Source organism: Sebastes fasciatus, chromosome 24 (assembly GCF_043250625.1).
Source record: "Sebastes fasciatus isolate fSebFas1 chromosome 24, fSebFas1.pri, whole genome shotgun sequence".
Lineage (NCBI taxonomy): Eukaryota > Metazoa > Chordata > Actinopteri > Perciformes > Sebastidae > Sebastes > Sebastes fasciatus.
The window spans coordinates 14732374-14750857 of record NC_133818.1 but is presented as its reverse complement, the minus strand read 5'-3'; the positions used below and the strand labels follow the sequence as shown (position 1 = coordinate 14750857).

The 18484-nt window shown below is 40.4% G+C and overlaps 1 protein-coding gene across 1 annotated transcript; it reads right to left on the bottom strand.

Moving 5' to 3' along the window:
* Positions 1-246: 246 nt before the first annotated feature.
* On the bottom strand, positions 247-17832 carry sonb (SON DNA and RNA binding protein b). Its single transcript, XM_074627817.1, has 20 exons — positions 17706-17832; positions 15873-16082; positions 15183-15217; positions 14013-14212; positions 13361-13551; positions 12818-13035; positions 11151-11424; positions 10719-10912; positions 8776-8928; positions 7558-7727; positions 7196-7330; positions 6089-6175; positions 5127-5348; positions 4721-4831; positions 3425-3541; positions 3068-3215; positions 2534-2602; positions 2098-2213; positions 1779-1880; positions 247-947 (listed from the first exon to the last, which is right to left on the bottom strand). Exons 1-20 carry the CDS (start codon positions 17786-17788, stop codon positions 870-872), a joined length of 2913 nt encoding a protein of 970 aa, XP_074483918.1. The 5' UTR covers positions 17789-17832; the 3' UTR covers positions 247-869.
* Between the last annotated feature and the right edge of the window lie 652 nt (positions 17833-18484).

Here is an 18484-nt window from a genome sequence, read left to right as displayed (position 1 = left end):
AGATACCCAGCTTGCCTGGGTCTGCACATCTGGCAGTGTTTGCAGATGGGGAGATGGCGTCACTAGTGACTCCTGCTGGTTGGTTAGGGTATCTGGTTTGTGGGGGGAAATCTTCACAAAATCATTTCACCTCCCGGTGCGTCTCTTCACTGGGGGGGGGCTTTGGTGACACTCCTAAGAAGGTTTAATCACATTCAACACAGGCACTGTCGCCAAAAAAACATCATGTGGCTTCCTATGACATAACATAAATATAATCTTTATTCTGTTTACACATCTTTAGAGGGTTAGTTCCATAAAATGTAACAGCCTCTTGTATGAGAAACACTTCCAGAAGGAGGCCAGGCCACAACTGTAATATCAGGACCAACAACAGTAACCAACAGATAAATGTTTCATCCAACAGCCCAACAACAAATCCATCGCAGAGAAACTTGTGTCTAAAGTATTGGTCAGCTAATATACAGTTTATCAGGCTGAAATGCTACTATATCATACGTTCATACTTACATACATACTTACATACACGCCATCCACTTTCAATATGATGGAGACTCTCTCTCCCCATCCTAAAAACCTTAACGTCTTTAAAAGAAACGGTGATTCTGTGAGTATAAATTGTTCCGTTAGCGTCCATAAAAAGATACTCAGCGGTATATGAAGCTCTTCATGGTTCCTCGCCGTTCCTGTGCCGACAGTGTTTGTTCATTTATATTTATTTAAACCGTATAAATAAGTCACCAGGGTGGAAATGATGGACCGCTTATTTATTTGGGACTGTTTCTCTCAGTGTCCCTCGAACTGAGGAGAGAACATAGTCCGACAGTTGAGCTGCGTAGAAAGCGTCAGTCCCACTGTCGTGCCGATGTCTATGTAGAGAACAGGGGGCCAGTAGAAGCAGCGGTGAAGACAGGGCCAGTGTAGAGTCCTGGTCCATCAACAGGAACCTGGAAGGGACAAAAATGAAGCACATTTGAATAGAAACAGGCATAGAACTAATGTGATATTTAATATTAAATCTGATATTTCGTGATTGGTCAGCTGGCCCACTATTGTGATTGGGCGACCAAATGTAACTTTTCGCTTCAGCTCTGCTCTAACTAGCTTATTTTGTGTTACTTGGTGACATCACCACGTTACAGAAGAAAAGGCGGGACTGACCGGCTGAGCGCAGACGCACACAGCTGTAAACAGAAGGGCTACTTGTTAAGCAGAATGATGTAATCGGACCTTCCCGGCGCAACTTCTGCCGGACCTCGCAGTAGGATATTTAATCTAGGTCGTGTCGGGAGTAAAAAAAAACACCACCGCCGTTGTGTCTTTGTGCGTGGAGCATCCCGTTGCGCGCCCGCTTTCGCTTCTCCCTGTGAATTATAGTTTTATTGTTTTCCCCATGGAGCCTCGTGGGCCCCGGTAAAGCCCGTATATGAAAGACGGCGGTGCCGGGAGAGTGTGTATTGTGCAGGGGACCGACTTGTAGTCTGTCGTGTGTTGCGGCCAAGTCACGACAACGATTTATGACTCTAATCGTCTAATCTGACATAGTGACCATCGGAACCGTCAAAATATTGTGTAGTCTGATCCTGGCATTAAGGAAAGGGGAAAAGCACAGAAGCATAATAGGTCCTCTTTAAGTATTTAATATGTGTATGCAGTACTTTCTGTATGTGCTTGCTCTTGGACCTGACGACATGGGGAATATCCAAACAGAGACAATACATGCAGGTTAAAACAAAGTGAAACTCGCCAACTGCTTGTGTTATTATTTTCAGTATTACCTCTCCCAGAGCCTGGAGTGCGACTGTAGCTGCCATGGCCTTGGCGTGTTTCTTATTGGGACTAGCTGTCTGGGGTTGGTAGTCCACGCCGTTCACCGTGACCTGGAGACAACACAACACATAGACGATTTCAAAAAGTCTTTCTAGCCCTAGAAAAAACATATCATTTTGTTGTAGAGCAGAGTTGGACGACTGTGTGGAATGATATTTCCAAGTTATTTTTCGTCCTGCTATGACATGGTAATATCGGTCTGTCAATTGGTCGGTCCACCAAGGTCCAACGTGTAACCGTCTAGCGAAGAATCAAAACACGACCCACCTTGAAGAGGAAATTCTTGCGGTGGTCGGGACCGCTGTGATGAACCATGACGAAGTCCGGCTGCATTATCCGCCGCTTGTTACACAACTCGATGAGAGCGGACACCGGGTGCTTCCCTGTGCACAGACACAAGGACAAGGTCTTTTTGGCTGTCCATAAAAGAGTGGCGAGTCTTTTCCTTTATATATACACATATTGATGTGGGTCAGTGTTCGTTTTTGAAGAGCTTAACTCCCTCAAAAGAAACACAATTTTGAGTATGAGGGTGTCTCGAAAACACTGACCATTAGCATTTCTAAAGCTGCAATGAGAGATATAAGAAAACATTTTGCATGCCTGGAGATAAATATTGTGTGCATTCGTAATACATTTTGTCAAAATTCTCCTTTTCTGATCCAACTTGTCAGGAACTGACTGTTTGCTGTGAATGTTTTACCCATTAGATCCTTGGTTACCACCAGTCCACCTGTCTGCTTCTGTGGCTTCTCTCCTTCAGCAACTAGTCCTGAAACACAGAAAAACTCATCATCGTATTTATCACCTCAGCAGTGAGGAGTTTGGAATACTTTATTGAGCAGAAACCTGTATTCTGACGGTAAATTCATTGCCTTCTGATTGGCTGGTGAGATGTTAAAGTGTTTTAATGAGGCCAAATCTCTTTACAAAGGCAGTGACCACCACCAAAAACCTATTTAAGCTGATGAAACGATTGCATTTCAAAGGATGAGAGGCTCATCAGGAGATCATCCATTGTCAACACTCAGAATGCTTTCCTCTGCTCTACCTTTCCCTTTTCCCAGCAGGCACTGGGGCAGGTCTGGATGAGCTATGCCAGCCAGTATTCCTGTGTCCATTCCCTCACATGAGACCAGTTTGCCTTTTCTATCCTCTCCTTGTAAAGCCATACACAGCTCACGATCAAACTCTGTATCACTAGGCTGTCGCTCCAGCGTTCTGTGGCCCTTCGCACCTTTGCGGTCGACCTTGAAGTCAATAATGATTGGCTCCACGGTACCCTCGCGGTTCCGCCCGAGGCCCTCTCCCGTCCTCCAGCCCATCTTTCTCATCAGGAACTCCCCGACGCCCCCCGACACCGGAGCAGCCCTGAGGAACTGGTCCTGAACCGAGACACAAACAGACACAGTGGGACAGAAGGGACGAGGAAATAGTGAGTGAGGGGGAATAAGGACGACTTGTGCATTGGTGGAGAAACAGAAAGATCATCCCCCCTCACCCCGGCAACAGAGAGGGAGCACACGACGAGGACCTTGACTCTAATACATAGAGAAACTCCCACCTGTGTACGTTGTATTTGTGTGCTTCTTACCTTCTTCAGCCATGCTTGTGGTCCGCTGGTGGAAAGCTCCTCCGAGCTGAGGACCTGGGCTCCAGTGGAACCGGTGAAAAGGCCAGGAACAGTGTTGGATTGGGCCCACGCATCCACCTATTGAAACAGGACGCTTCCATTAGTCCAGCCTGTCATAAGTCATTAATGATGACGCTTTTAAAACAGTAGTGCGCTTTTATAGTTTCATTAATAAAAGAAAAGTCTCGAGCTGTTGTTTATTCCACCTTGAGACATCCTGATCGGGACATTTGAGTTTGCCAAAAAAGATGAGCTTTCCTCTATCAAGCTATCAAACTGATGGCTGATTGATCATATTGATACGGTCTCCAAAATATCAGATCGCTGTCTACCAAAGCCTTAATGAAAAATGATTTGACTCTTGGAACATAGTGTGAATATGATTGGTTTATGTGAAATATAAACCAATAAGGTAACACAGTTTATAGTCCAAGTATATAGTATATACTGTAAGTCTAATGCAGTGAGGGCCAAAGTGCAAATGTACTACGGAGTATTAGGGCCACATTGAGGGAAAAAACATCTGAGATTTACAGAATAAAGTCATAACTTTCCGAGAATTTTTTTTTATATTACGAGAATAAAGTCATAACTTTAAGAAAAAAAAATAGTTGTAATATTACGAGAATAAAGTCTAAACTTTACGAGAAAAAAAGTAATAATATTACGAGAATAAAGTCATAACTTTATGAAAAAAAAGTAATAATATCACGAGAATAAAGTCATAACTTTATGAGAAAAAAAGTCATAATATTACGAGAATAAAGTCATAACTTTATGAAAAAAAAGTCATAATATTACGAGAATAAAGTCATAACTTTACGAGAAAAGAAGTCGTAACATTACGAGAAAAAAAAGAAAATAACACGCAAAATTACTACTTTGTAATATTATGACTTTACTGTCATACCATAGACCTACAACAATGATAAATAAATAAAAATGAAAATGATATATATTTTTGGTGTTAAGTGAAATGTCTCGACAACTATTGGATTGCCATGAAATTTGATTCAGACATTTAACTTCCCCCGTCCAATAATTTAGTTAAGGGTGGTCAATTGTAACGAAGTACATTTACTCATATACTTTACTTAAATATATAACAATTTACCAATTTCTACTCCACTACATTTCAGAGGAAATATTGTGTATTTTACTCCACTACTGTAGTTACTTTACAAATTAACATTCTACATATGATAAGCTATTAAAACATAATTTAACACATTTCACATTAAAACATCTGTATTATACCTGCTCTTGTGCCCGGCTGAGCATGCAGATGGCATTGACGTCATAGGGGTTCTCAGCCAATCGCCTCTGAGCTTTGATCCTCTCAGTTACAGCCTGAGAGATATCTACTGGCTGCAGAGAGAGAGAGAGAGAGAGAGAGAGAGAGAGAGGGACAAACAGTAGAGGAGAGAAAGAGGGAGAGACCTTCTTCAGTCAGTCAGTCAGTCATGTATGTGTCTGGTTGTTCAGTCGGGAACAGTAAACAGTAAAGTTACACATACATAATAAAGACCCTTTCGCCTACACAGTGCATCAGCATTATCTATACGTTCCAGATTATCCGTGTGCTTACCAGTGGATATTACAACTTGCATACATACATAATAATACAGTATATATATATATACAGTGTACTTCCAGTTCTCACCTGCTGTAGTGGGTCAGGAAAAACACTGTCATTATCTGGAGCTAACGCGGGCTGCTCCACAACCTCTGGTAACCCCGGCGCTGTCGCCGTTTCGCCTGATGATGATGAGGAGGAGGCTGTCGCTGCGGGAGCGGTGGTCAGGGCCTTTCTGGAGGCAGCTGCTTTTTCTGCTGCTTTGTCAACCGGAACCCATTCTCCGTAGGCGCCCAGTGCCTCGCCCTCCTGGACAGCACAACACATTACGTTACTCGCAAAGCCTTAAATTAGTGTGCGACAATATTTTTCAAATAATATAATTTGTAATATTTGTAACAGTTGCACAGATGCACCTTTGTGAACACTTTTGAACCTTTAAAATGACTGCATGATTTAATATGAACTCAAACGTAATTATAAAAATACTTTGTGTTTAAATAAATACTTAAAATAGTAATTAAATAATATAATACACATATACATATTACCTTTATGTTAAGGCAAAGGCTATATGGCAACCCCAGGCATTTGCTTATTTGCATTTAACATGAGGCATTTAATAGGAGTGTGTGTATTCAATTAAATAAGGATTAATTAATTAAAACAAAAAATTTATTTGTTCTTATTTATACTTATTTTGTAATAATGTGTATATTTTCTTTTCTGTATTTTTTCTATTTCAAAGGTTTTCCAATGGCTAATAATTCCAAAATGAACTGAACTTTCAACTCAACCTACAAAATAAAGGAGGGAAAAAGGAAAAGCTGTTTGTCATTGAGTGGATTCCAGTTAAAAAATCTTCGAGTGGATGTTTCAATCTCTTTCAACTTTGGATACTGCACATATTTAAACAATAACTTGACAATAGGTGAGTTAATTGTAGACGGCGTTGTTGTAGGTTTTCTGTAGTTTCAACAGTAGATTTTTTAAACTAGACCCTTAAACACAGTTATAAGATCAAAAATCTAATGTGCATCTATTCAGACCTTCTTTCGATGTTGGGATCCTGAAGACACAGGAAACTCCTTGGCCATGCCTGCGTCACTACGCACTGTTGGACGAACTGTGGTGTTCTGGAGGGGGAAAGTAAGATAGTGTTCATTATTTTCGTTTTCATCCAATGAGTTGCACGAGTACTGAACTTACATTTAATTAATAAGTCATTCATTCATTTGCTTAACACTGAAGCAGAATGTTTTTTTTGGTAGGTATCTAATGTATGACTACGGCTGTCTCGATCATGACATTTATTGATGATTGATTGTCATACAAATAATTGCCCCAGTCAAATCTGCTATTGTCTGTCTGTTGTCAGTCAAATCTGTTGTTATGCTGTTGCTATGGCATCAATCAGTTAGTCGGTCGGTTGGTCAATTAGCTAACTATTTCAACTACTTATCCATAACGTTTTTTGGGGATTCTTGTACCACATCTTGAATTGTTTCTGACCATCTTTAATTATTCTAATGACTTTTTTGCTGTTTACCTTTTCTCTTATTTCCTCCCATACTTGGATGTGGTGTTGCATCCTCTATTTTTACTCTTCTGTGAAGTGTCTTATTTGACCCATAATGCATTGCGGAACAGGTTATCTAAGTCAGTCTTACATTAGCCATTCATAGGGAAGCTTTATGCGACGGGTAAATTCAAACTGTCTATAGCAAGTCTGACTTAAAGTTATTTTAAGACAAAGACTAGATCTATTTGTATGCAACTGGCCCTAGGCAATGCATGACTACCACATCTCAAGCAATAATGGGGCAGAACACCTGCAGGCAGAGGACTGAATACCACACTTGGTTTGGGTTATAAGTGATGATTGAGAGGGATTATTTTGAGTCTATTCATTGTTTTTTTAGGAAAATGTTGCCTATTATAGAAGATGGGATTGAAGTTAAAATAGAAAAAGGGGAACAATAGGGGTGGTAATGAGGTAATCTGTTCACAATAACCATTATTTGTTTATAGTGCTACCCTATAAACGTCACTTTATTCCTGGCAGGGTTTACCACACATTCACAAGGGAGGAAACTGTCATTCACAGTAATATGTAAACTCATATAAGACATGTAGACTGTGTGTGTGGACGTTACGTTGATGCTGAAGCTGATGGCTTTTTGCTCCCGAAGAGCCGATCCGCCAAAGGGTTTGCCTTCGTCCTCTTCGTCAGAAACATGAGGCATTGCCACCGGCAGCTCTCCTTTGCTGTCCACAATCATCTTGCATTTCTACAAACACAAGCCAAATGATGTAAGCACAGGTTTAATTAACTTGGTTGTGATTGGCCAGTGTACTTGCCCCTGGCTAACTATTTTTCTAGACTATACCTGTATCTGTTAGTTACAGATGAGATATTAGAAAATGATTTTCACATTCATTACCATTACAGAGTGAATAGTACATTTGATTTCTTTCCGTGCGCAGTGAAACTCCCCGCTCTGCTCTGTACCCTTACGTCAGTAAACTCCTTGATGCTGATGCTGTTGGCCTGCTTCGCTACTTTCCTCTTCACTTCCTCCAAAGCGATGTTGGGTTGGGCGGAGGTAGGAGGTGGCTTGTTGGTGATGGAGGGCAGCGGGAGCAGTGAAGACAAGCCCATGTTAGACAATGCCGCCGTCATGGTGGCTATAAGGAAGATAAGAGACGCAGAGAAAGAGAACAAGACAAGGAGCCAGTGAAAAACTATTACAGCAGCTAATTCAAGTTAGTTTCAACTGTGTCTCAGAAGCCGCAACTTATAATAGGACTATACAATTTCCCCAAATTCTTAACACATAGGCTAAGATGACATGATGACACATACAAATGACAAACATCTGTAAAACCCAAGGTAAAAAAAACCTGATTAGGGCGCATGTAAATAAGAACGGAACTGGAAAACAGCTTTTAATTGAATTATATTTTAAATAACAAACAAAAAAAAAATTAATAAAAAACATTATCTGTGATTCAATTAATAAATACAATAAACATTAACTCAATTTCTGTATATTCTATTCTAAATTGCATATGTATAGTCAAGCTAAATTGACAAGATTTTCCAGCCAATTCAACAGGGCTAAATTAATTAGTAGGCCTAACACCTCTCAATATAGTAGAATACAATTAAAGCTAGGGTTGGTAATGTTGAGGAACTAGCAAGAGTACTGTAGATTATAAGAATTGTTCAACCGATAAGCCCAGCCCAGTGTTGCCATCTTTTCCAATGAAAGTAGCAGGCAGCTCCAAAAGTTGTCTAGAGAGAAAGTTGCAAAGTCATCAACGCTGACAAAGCCACTCCCCCCCTAAAATGATCATTATGAATGTAAAACAATGAACATGGCCATCATTAGTACTTACAGCTGTCAGGCTAGCAGCTTGTGGAGGACTCTGGTGACGCGCACTGAGTGCAGGCAGGTAGGTAGGTAGACAGGCAGTTATTGCAGTCCTGCGACAGCCACAGATACCGGGTTTTTTTATTCTTTCTTTTTTGTCAAAGCATTTGATTTAGTGATTGCTGTCAGGATGTAATGAGAATTTCAACAAATATAACAAAAGAAAAATTCTGAATAACACCTCCAACCCTAGCTTTAAACAGCAACACAAACTACAGCCTCCAAAATGAATAAACACCTCTCTAACATAAATCATTTTTTGAGAAAAAAAAACATGCAAAAAGGAGACAAGTTTTTACCAGCCGTCATACTGGCCATAGCAGCGTTCATGGCCATACTTGGCAGAGTCAGGGGAAGCACCGTGGTCCTCAGGCTGGCAGGGATGGGCATACCTGCTTTGGCACACATTGCAGCAGCATTGGCCTTGGCAATTTCCAACAACTGGTCCTTATCTGAGGAAAACACGAAGAACAAACATAAATACAATAAAAGGCATCCATTCATTTAATGGATGTGTTGTTGCAGTTTCTTCACACTGATGTTCCAAACACATTTAAATATCTATTCACAAACCAACTTAATTATTTTAGAGTCTAAAATTTAGACTATATACCTGTTATTGTCTTTGGGAAAAAAAACTAGGATGCACCGATACTGATACCGGGCCAATATTGACTCAAATAGCTGGATCAGGTATCGTTGACAATAGGGCCGATATTTTTTTAATTCAATTATGATCAATTCAATCAATTATGTTTGTATACTAAAACTGGAAATTTTAATTCCTGTTTTGTTTTGACCCATTTTGTTGCTAAATTAAAAAAAAAGGTTTACATTTGAATTGCAATTCCTGTTAAATTTGGTAGATTTTTTTACGAAGTCGCTGTCGCACGATTTGTTATTTTAAAGGTCCCATATTGTAAAAAGTGAGATTTTCATGTCTTTTATATTATATAGCAGGTTTATGTGCTATATAAATACTGTTAAACTATCAAAACGCTCAATATACGGAGAAATACACACAGCCCGTATTCAGAAATTGTGCGTTTGAAACAAGCCGTTATGGTTTTCTGTCCATTTGTGATGTCACAAATATACAATATTTAGACCATTACACGGTTTTAAATGTAAACATTCTAAATGTGTCCCAGTTGATTTCCTGTTGCAGTGTATGTAAATAACATCAGCTGACAGGAAGTAAACATGTACCCAAGCTGTTGCCTAGCAACGCAATTCCGTTGGAATGCACTAAAACGGAGCGTTTCAGATGGAGCATGGATACAGGTATATTCAGACAGACAGTAAGAGGAAAATAAAGTGTTTTTTGAACATAACAGCATGTAAACATGTCCTAGTAGAAACACAAAATACAAGTATGAACCTTAAATTGAGCACGATATGGGACCTTTAATACAAATCAGTAAATTTATATCCATTTATTTGTTACATTTTGTTTTACAAAGTTAGTAAAGCAATGTTTAAATCGAGCCTGATGTTTCTTTACAGTCACTTACTAGTCTCTTCCACACAGTGAGGCGTACAGCTTATTAATTAAAGGTCCCATATCGTGCTCATTTTCAGGTTCATACTTGTATTTTGTGTTTCTACCAGAACATGTTTACATGCTGTAATGTTAAAAAAAAAAAACACCTTGATTTTCCTCATACTGTCTGCCTGAATAAACCTGTATTCACCCTCTGTCTGAAACGCTCCGGTAACTCCAAAAACTACATAAAAAAGCAGAGGTAAGTCAGATTTCACTTTCACAGATAATGTACCTGTAGATATTAAGGATTAGCATTTTCACATGATACCATCCTCCTCAACAAGCCTGAGGGGCTTAAATGGAACAAATTGGTGCTGCTATGAATCGGTAGAGCTGTGATATAGAGAGGAAAACAAAGTACCTCCATCGGCACAACGTACTACACCCAGCCAGAAATATGTAGGTCAACACCAGGCAAGTGATGCTATATTAAAGCTAATGTTACACAGCACCTGAGAAACATGTAGCTTCTCTTCTGTTTAGCCTTGGGCAGTCTGTTAAAAAGGAATCCTTTTTGTGCAGTTGTTTGCCACAGCAGCTCTTTACCATTGTGTTTTCACTGTTTGTGCCAATCGGGGAAGTGACCGCGGCGTACAGTGACTTCATGACACCGGTGCCGTCTTTATAAATAATAATACAAAAACAGTGCTACAGTTGGTGTGTGACATTCAAATGAGTGATTTCATATGAACTGACCCAGTTCACTGATGCGTTGAGGGCTGTTGCTCGTACTGCAGAGTTTCCGAGCGGGGGATCTGTTTTTGCGGAGGATGAGCACGGGGGAGTGACTCGGCTCTCGTTTCCAGCGGTCCCTCTGGCTGTACGTAGCCCTCCTCCGACCACGTGACGCCGACCGCGAGCGTGACCTCCGCGACCGCCGGCCCCCTGACCTGCACAGAGAACAACATCCAGTTCAATTCATCTGCAATGAAGCAAACGGCTAAAACAAGTCTCCTCGACTGGAAAGAGAAATAGTCCTCTGATCGGCAGCTCTGCACCGACCTTCCATTTATTGTAGTTAGTTAGTTAGTTTTCAGGAAAAGTACAGGAAAGTACAGGAAACAAGCAATTATTGTTGGTTAATTTGTCTATAACACCTGGATAGAGGAAAGAAGCCGGTCACTCTACCTCGACCGTGATCTCTTCTTCTTTGAGGGACTCCTGGATCTGGACCCCCTCCTGTGGCTCCTACATGGTGACTTGGATCTTTTCTGCTTCTTCGATGACTTTGATTCTTTTTTCCTCTGGGGGGACTTGGATGGTTTCCTCTTCTTCTTCGCTGGTGATTTGACATTGGTGTCAGACGCCCCGGGGTGTTTCGATGCTTTGAGCTGAGGGAAGCTGGGCTCAGTGGTCTGGTCAGGTTCAGTAGAAATGGACTGGGGTGCAGCAGAACCTGCAGCTTTGGTATTACACCACAAAACACATTACTTGGACACATCTTGAAGAACTCAACAAAGCTATTAGAACAGGTTTGTGTGTAAGGGTTGGCATAAACGTACAAAGGTAGGTACTAAATCATTATTTTACTTCCACAAGAACAATAACTATAGAGCAACTTTCTTAATCTTCCCGTTCTGAAACTCCTTTAACCTTCATCTTCACGGTGTTGCTCTGAAGCAACAAAACACTTTTGAGTTGTCATAGAGTAGTCATAAAGGATTGAGACATATGTATAGTCTAAGCCAGGGGTCGGCAACCTTTACCATCAAAAGAGCCATTTTAGGCAAAGAAAAAAAAAAACATTTGCAGTGAGGTAGGGGCCACACTGAGGGAAAAAAAATTGTGAGATTTCGAGAATAAAGTCATAACTTTACCAGAAAAAAAGTCGTAATATTACGAGAAAAAAAGTCATAACTTTACGAGAAATAAAGTCGTAATATTACAAGAATAAAGTCACAACTTTACAAGAAAAAAAGTCGTAATATTACAAGAATAAAGTCAGAACTTTACGAGAAAAAAGTCGTAATATTACGAAAATAAAGTCATAACTGTACGAGAAAAAAGTCGTAATATTACCAGAATAAAGTCATAACTGTACGAGAAAAAAGTCGTAATATTACCAGAATAAAGTCATAACTTTACGGGAAAAAAAGTTGTAATAATACCAGAATAAAGTAGTAACTTTACGGGAAAAAAAGTCGTAATATTACCAGAATAAAGTCATAACTTTACGAGAAAAAGAGTTGTAAAAAAGCGCAAATATTAAAAAATAAATAAACAAGTCCTGCATTTGAAGTTTTACCTGCAAAAAGTATTTGAAGTATCAAGAAAATGTCCCCTCAGAATGTTATTTTTTTGTGTTTGTCTGATTTTTGATTTGCATTTTAATAATTGTGCTCTTTGTAGAGCTTAAAACACACATGCAAAATGAATCAACCAGGAAACCAAAGAAAATAAATCTGCGCTACTTTGCAAGCTTGGATTCCTGTTTTATCTGTCTACGGGTCTCTCACATACACTTGATGCTGTTTACATGTAATTTAATCAAGGTGAACACAAGTGACAGCCAAGCTTAATAGCCATGTGCTGTCACTTTTTTTAGTTATATACTGAGGCAATAAAAAAATAGCATTTTGAGGGACATTTACAACTTAAATGTCTGCTATGTTCATCCCTTTTTTCAAGAAATATAATATTTTTTTATCAATAATATGTGGCATAACAAACTACTATACGAATATCTATAGACTTTAGTTTTTAAACACCATCCGTCTGATAGTCATAAGACTGTATTCAGGCTAATAAACTAGTTTGAAGTCAACACAAGTACAAGAACAACAAACAGTTCCTACCTAGTTTTTGTGTTGCCTCATCGGCTTTCTCTTCTTTGTTCTCCGGTGGCTTTTCGCTCTGGTCAGAGCTCTGCAGCTCTGTGCTCGACTCTGTCAGCTCCTCTGCTTTGGTGTTACTGCGGGGGGGGCTGGAGGCCAGCTGAGGTGGCTGGAGGCCTGATGGAGGACCTTGGCTGGACTGTATGGATTCATCCGGAGCTCCCCTCTTCTCTGAAGACCTACCAGCAGAAACGTCATCCAGATCACGGCAGGATAAAACGACATCACAATAAGAAAAGACAGGATTGTGATGAAGGCCTCTCCGTTTAGGTACCATGAAAGCAGCATACTCTTGCTTTACTCGCAGTATTTACAGGGGTAGCATTATTATCTACATTACATTTTAGTTTGTTTGGCAAATTGAAATCATCAATCAACGCTTTAACATCTTACAGGAAAATTAATAAACAACGGAAAAGTCATACAGGCCAAAACTCTTGTTGTGTTGATGTTACGCATTTCTCTCAACAATCAACCCATCAACTGATGGTTCCTCCTTCATACCTGGACCGGGTCCTGTGCCGCTGAGAACCGGATAGGGAGCAGCTCCTAGATCTTTGGCGGCGGTGCCGAGACCGAGAGTTCCTCCTCGCCGAACAGGAATGTGAACGAGAATAGGAATGTGACCGCGAACGTGAACGAGAACTCCTCCTGCCGTGTCTCTCCTCCTCTCCTCTTCCTTTGTTGGAGCTGTCCTGTTAGGAAGCAACGAAGAAAGAGAAGCCTGGTTTTATCATTAGTCTTTTATGTCAGTTTTGTTTTTATGTATCAGTGTTCATGATTGTTGTTTGCATTCGTCGCATTACGGACAGAAGTCTGTTCCAGGGAATTCTAATCCAGGGATTAGAATTGGTTTTAGGTTGAGGTTAGGGATAGTCATGTAGCGGTTACATTTATTAAAACGTTGTGTTGATGTAACTCTGTCATGCATTGCAGTTTCTGGCTGGCTGGCTAGAAAACAGTGGAATGTAGACACACACTGTCAGGAAACAGGAGGAGGAGGATGCGGTCCCAGCGACTGGATGTTGGCTGGGAACTGGCTGGATGGGGAAATTCTAGGTGGCTGCATCTGTCCGTAAACTAGGGGTCAACTATGCACTGTCAACGTTATCTAGACAGCATGTGTAGACACGTTTTTTTTTCAGTTTGTATTTACCTGCTTTGGGATGATATCAGGCAGCTCCTCTCGCCGCCTCGGCGATGAGCTCTGACCGCATTTACTATCCCTCTGCTTCGACACGAACTCTGAGTCGGAATCGGACGAGTTCTCTTCATTTTTCCTCCTCCTCTTCTTCTTCTTCCTCTTTGCTGTCGAATGCCGCTTGTGGCATCTGGACTTGCTCTCGTTTTCCTCACCTGGACAGACAGTTCAGCAGCTCTGTGCCAGTACAGCATGTTTTGTACAACAGAAATTACTGTAAATCTAGAGATGAAGTATAGACAATTGACCCGTCCTAAGTCCCGCCCCCTTAGTTACTGTTGCTAGGTTGGACAAGCTTGGCTACGGAGCAGAGATAATGACGAAATCGCGCAGGTTCACCAGAAACTCCTTCGGCTCAGAACTCCAGCGGGGACTCCAGCAGCGCCCTGCAGTTGGAGCTCCGGCGGGAGGTGGAGAGCTCAGCACCCGGAAGCAGTGGCTACACCAGTCCCCGCTGGGAGCAGACACCGACACCACGCTGCTGGAGGCCCAGGCCGTATTGCTGGGACCACTGGAGGAAAAGGAGGTACGGGAGAACCAGAACCAGGACTAAGCGCGGCAGACTGTCAGACCCTGCTGCAGTAAATTGAGAGGTTTTCTAAAGGGACTCTGGTGCTCGGATTCACTACCGCTTTTGTCCGCAGGGACCGCCTAAAAAGGGCTGCACAATTAATCAAAATGTTATCGAAATCATATTCTAATTAAATATTGTGGTGCTGCAGAGATGTCCTGGCCGACGCATCATATCCTAAAGACTTAAGAAAACATCTGTTTGGTTCCAAGCTTGCTCAACTGTCATTGGAGCACAGAGCGAAAAGGGGCGGGACTTAGGAAGGGTCAATTATAGGACTTTTCTTAAGGAGTATGGTGATGTAGCCAGGCAAATTAGTTTGATAAGGCACACATCAGCCACAGCAATATAACTGACTGAAAACATGCAGGCAATTAACTAACACTGAATCACATTCTTCATAATAAGGGCTTTTGATACTTGACTTTTAATGCAGTAGTATTCCATGGTGGTACTGGTACTTTTACAAATATTAACAAATTGAGTGTTTTTTTCCACCACAGCTGATCAACACATGCAACGATGCAGTTCAAAATAACAAGAGACAGACTTACCTTGCTCCTTATCGGCCTCTGTGGGCGTTCCTCTTCTGGGAAGCAAAGAGAAAAACGTGAGTTAGGCACATTTTAAAAGCAGGTATCGACAGTAAAGTGGCAGGAAGTGACAGAAAGATTTCAAAATAAACCCAACCACTCACATCACTTTACCAGGCAAACTTTGCAAACATAAGATTGTATGCTAAAAGGCCCATAATGCACAGGGAAACAAGGCAGTGCCTATAGCGTTACCCATTCCTTAAAATAATGATATATTAAAGGTACCCTATGGAACATTGTTTTTAACATACGGGTGCCCGTTTTGTTTGATTTTGTGCACGCATATGAGAACATACACTGAAACCCATTCCAGCCAATGGTTTCACACTATTCCACTGATTTACAGGTGGCGGTAAAGCATCAACAAACGCAGCAATGCACCAACAGAGGCAGCGAAGGAGAAGGCTGCAAGCTAGTAAATATGGATTTTTCCCCACTGCCCAATAAATACATCAATACTTTATGTATACTTTACAATTTGCCTCTCATTCCCCCCCACACACTCACACGCTTATGGCAACAAGCTACCATGCAAGGGGCTGGCCTGATCATCATGAGCAATTTAGGGTTCAGTGTCTTGCCCAAGGACACTTCAACATGTATACAGGTGGAGATAAGACTATTGTGTGAGTATTGACACCCATTCACCTTGGCTGATGTTTGGTTCCTCCCTCTGCTCCGGACTCCGAGCTGCTCTCCTTCTCTCGGTTCCTCCTCTTCTTCTTGCTTTTGTGTTTTTTGTGCTTCTTGTGTTTCTTCTGTGAACAGCTGCCCCTCAAGTCTTCCTGTGTGTCTCTCTCTGAAGCGGCCTTCTCTGCTCCAACCATTTCTATGCCAGCACCCACTCCCTCAACAGCACTACGGGGACACACAGAGGCAGAAAAAAAAGAAGAGACACTACTATTCAGTTACAGTTATTATTCTAGCAACTCAATAATAATAATAATAATAATAAATTGGACTTATATAGTGCCTTTCAGAAACCCAAGGGTGCTTTAAAAAAGGGGCACACAAAATCATACTAATAAATAACACAGAGGAGAAACTATAGCTAAGTAATCAAAAGAGTGATGTGTAGGAAGAGTCAGCTGAGATCATAGTTCTTGATGAACAGGTGGTGTTTGAGGTGTTTTGTTTTTTTTAAATGTCCAGGGATGAAGCATTTCTTATTTCAGGAGGGAGAGAGTTCCAGAGGGCGGGGGAAAACTCAAACTAATTGTTACGTAATCACCTGACCAATATACCGTACCCAATACGATCAAACAGAAACATCATCCAGCTATTTTCAGACTCAGACATTAAGAAATGGAGATCTAAATACATCACTTACCCTGTAAGCCCCCAAGACAAAAGAAAGTCCATTTCAAAATAATGTCTAATATTTATCCATCCAATGAATTGCTAAGACTGAGATTGAATTATTGATCACAATAACTGCAACTTTTGTGAGACTGAGATTGAAACTACTGATCATCTGTTTTTCCACTGAATATATTCTGCGGTTTACTGGGAAGATTTGCAGGACTGACTGTCAACCAAAATCCAACAACTTACTAATATTGTGTTTAGTATTAACATGAAGGACATTAAGAGTGACTTGATATTGAACAGTCTGATACTGCTGGCACACTGTTTTCATCCATGCATCCAAATGGAGGAAAATGAAACCCCTATTTTCCGTTTTCAAAAGGGACCTTGTGGACAATCATCTCAGTGCTTTAAGACTAATGAAAGGACAACATGCAAAGAGTCTCCTCAGAGCTTATGAAGAACTGAACATATATGATGATGACCCCTAGAGCTACTATGGAACAGTGCAGTCTTATTATTATTTATTTATTTATGCATTTCTTTTTTTGTTCCTTGAATTATTTTCTACCCTCTTTTATTTTTATTATATTATAATTTTTTTTTAAATTTAAGTTATCTTTCCTATCCAATTGTGCCTTGTGTGTTAGAAGTATTGAGTTTAGATTACAATAACTTAATGTTTGTAAATTAATTATCTTCAATAAAAAAAATAATAAAAATAAAAAAAATACTCAGACTGTCTGTATTCACCAGAATCCATTTCCACGATAACATTAAATACAAACAATACTTCTACTACATTCACGAGCAGTCCTGTTAATAACATCAAGTACTTTTATCCCAACAACGTTTAAAAGCAGAAACATAAAGCTATAACATTAGCTTGTGTGCAAGGCCTATTGAAGGAGGCTAGGTCACGGACGTCTTGTAATGTGGGGTATTGCGCATGCGCAATACACTAAAGCTACAGACCAGATTCTACTGCGCACGCGTAATAGCCCCGCAGCTATGACGCGTGTCCCATCCTCCTTCAATAGGCCTTGCTTGTGTGGTAACCAGAGCTACCGGCCGTTAGCTGGTAAAACTAGCCTGTTAGCTTATATTCACCAGCTAGCTCATTATACTACAACCATCACTTGAAGCGGAAAAGAAAACGCAACATTTACATACGCTTTGTCGTCATTCTGGTCTTCAATCTCTCGGATTTTATTCAATATAAAATCTTGGAAAATTTGCTCTATGTTGGCCGCCATGTTTTAAGTGTTCCTCTCATAAACAGGTCCGGGTAGGAACTGTTTCCTCCTCCGCCGCTGTGTTCCGTTTTCTTTATTTCACAAACTGGTCATACAGGTTCAATTACAAAGACATGTGCAAAACTGTAAAAGGAACAACAAGACAAAATATCAGATGCCAGGGGATAAACAGCGTACAAGTACAAAGCCAGGGAAAATAAACATTTAGATAAATATATTAAAGGAGGTGCATAATAGTTCAATTTAATGTATTGTTTGGTTTCGTGTTCAAATACAAAAAAATGAAGGTTTAGATTTACTAAATTTGGATTTATGTATATGAAATTTAGCTAAAAGAATAAATCAGATTAATAATATAATGTTCTTTGATTTTACTGTTACCTTTATGGAAACCAAACAAAACATTCTCCAGACATAGAATAAAATCAGGGTCAATATTATCAATAATGAATCTCAATACTCAAGTCCTTCCACAGCCTTTTTGCTATGGTCCCAGTGCCAGAATAAATTAATAAGAATTTCTGGGAGTAACATCACAGAATGAACAGTTTACATTGATGTCCTGTTTAAACTTAACAAGATAATGATTTGCTGGATAATATCTGTGACGCAACCAACTTTAAGGTGCATACCGCCACCTACTGTACAAGAGTGTGCAACATCTTTTTAGGATGAATTAGGATATGCTGCACATTC

Bases quoted from the DNA above. Each gene is read 5' to 3' on its own strand.
- sonb (XM_074627817.1), bottom strand. From the start codon at position 17,788: ATGGCGGCCAACATAGAGCAAATTTTCCAAGATTTTATATTGAATAAA. The intron at 11,425-12,817 runs GTAGGAACTGTT...GTAATACCAAAG, and splicing joins TGAGGCAACACAAAAACTAG to CTGCAGGTTCTGCTGCACCC. The intron at 2,214-2,533 runs GTAAAACATTCA...GTCTGTGCACAG, and splicing joins GGTAACCAAGGATCTAATGG to GGAAGCACCCGGTGTCCGCT.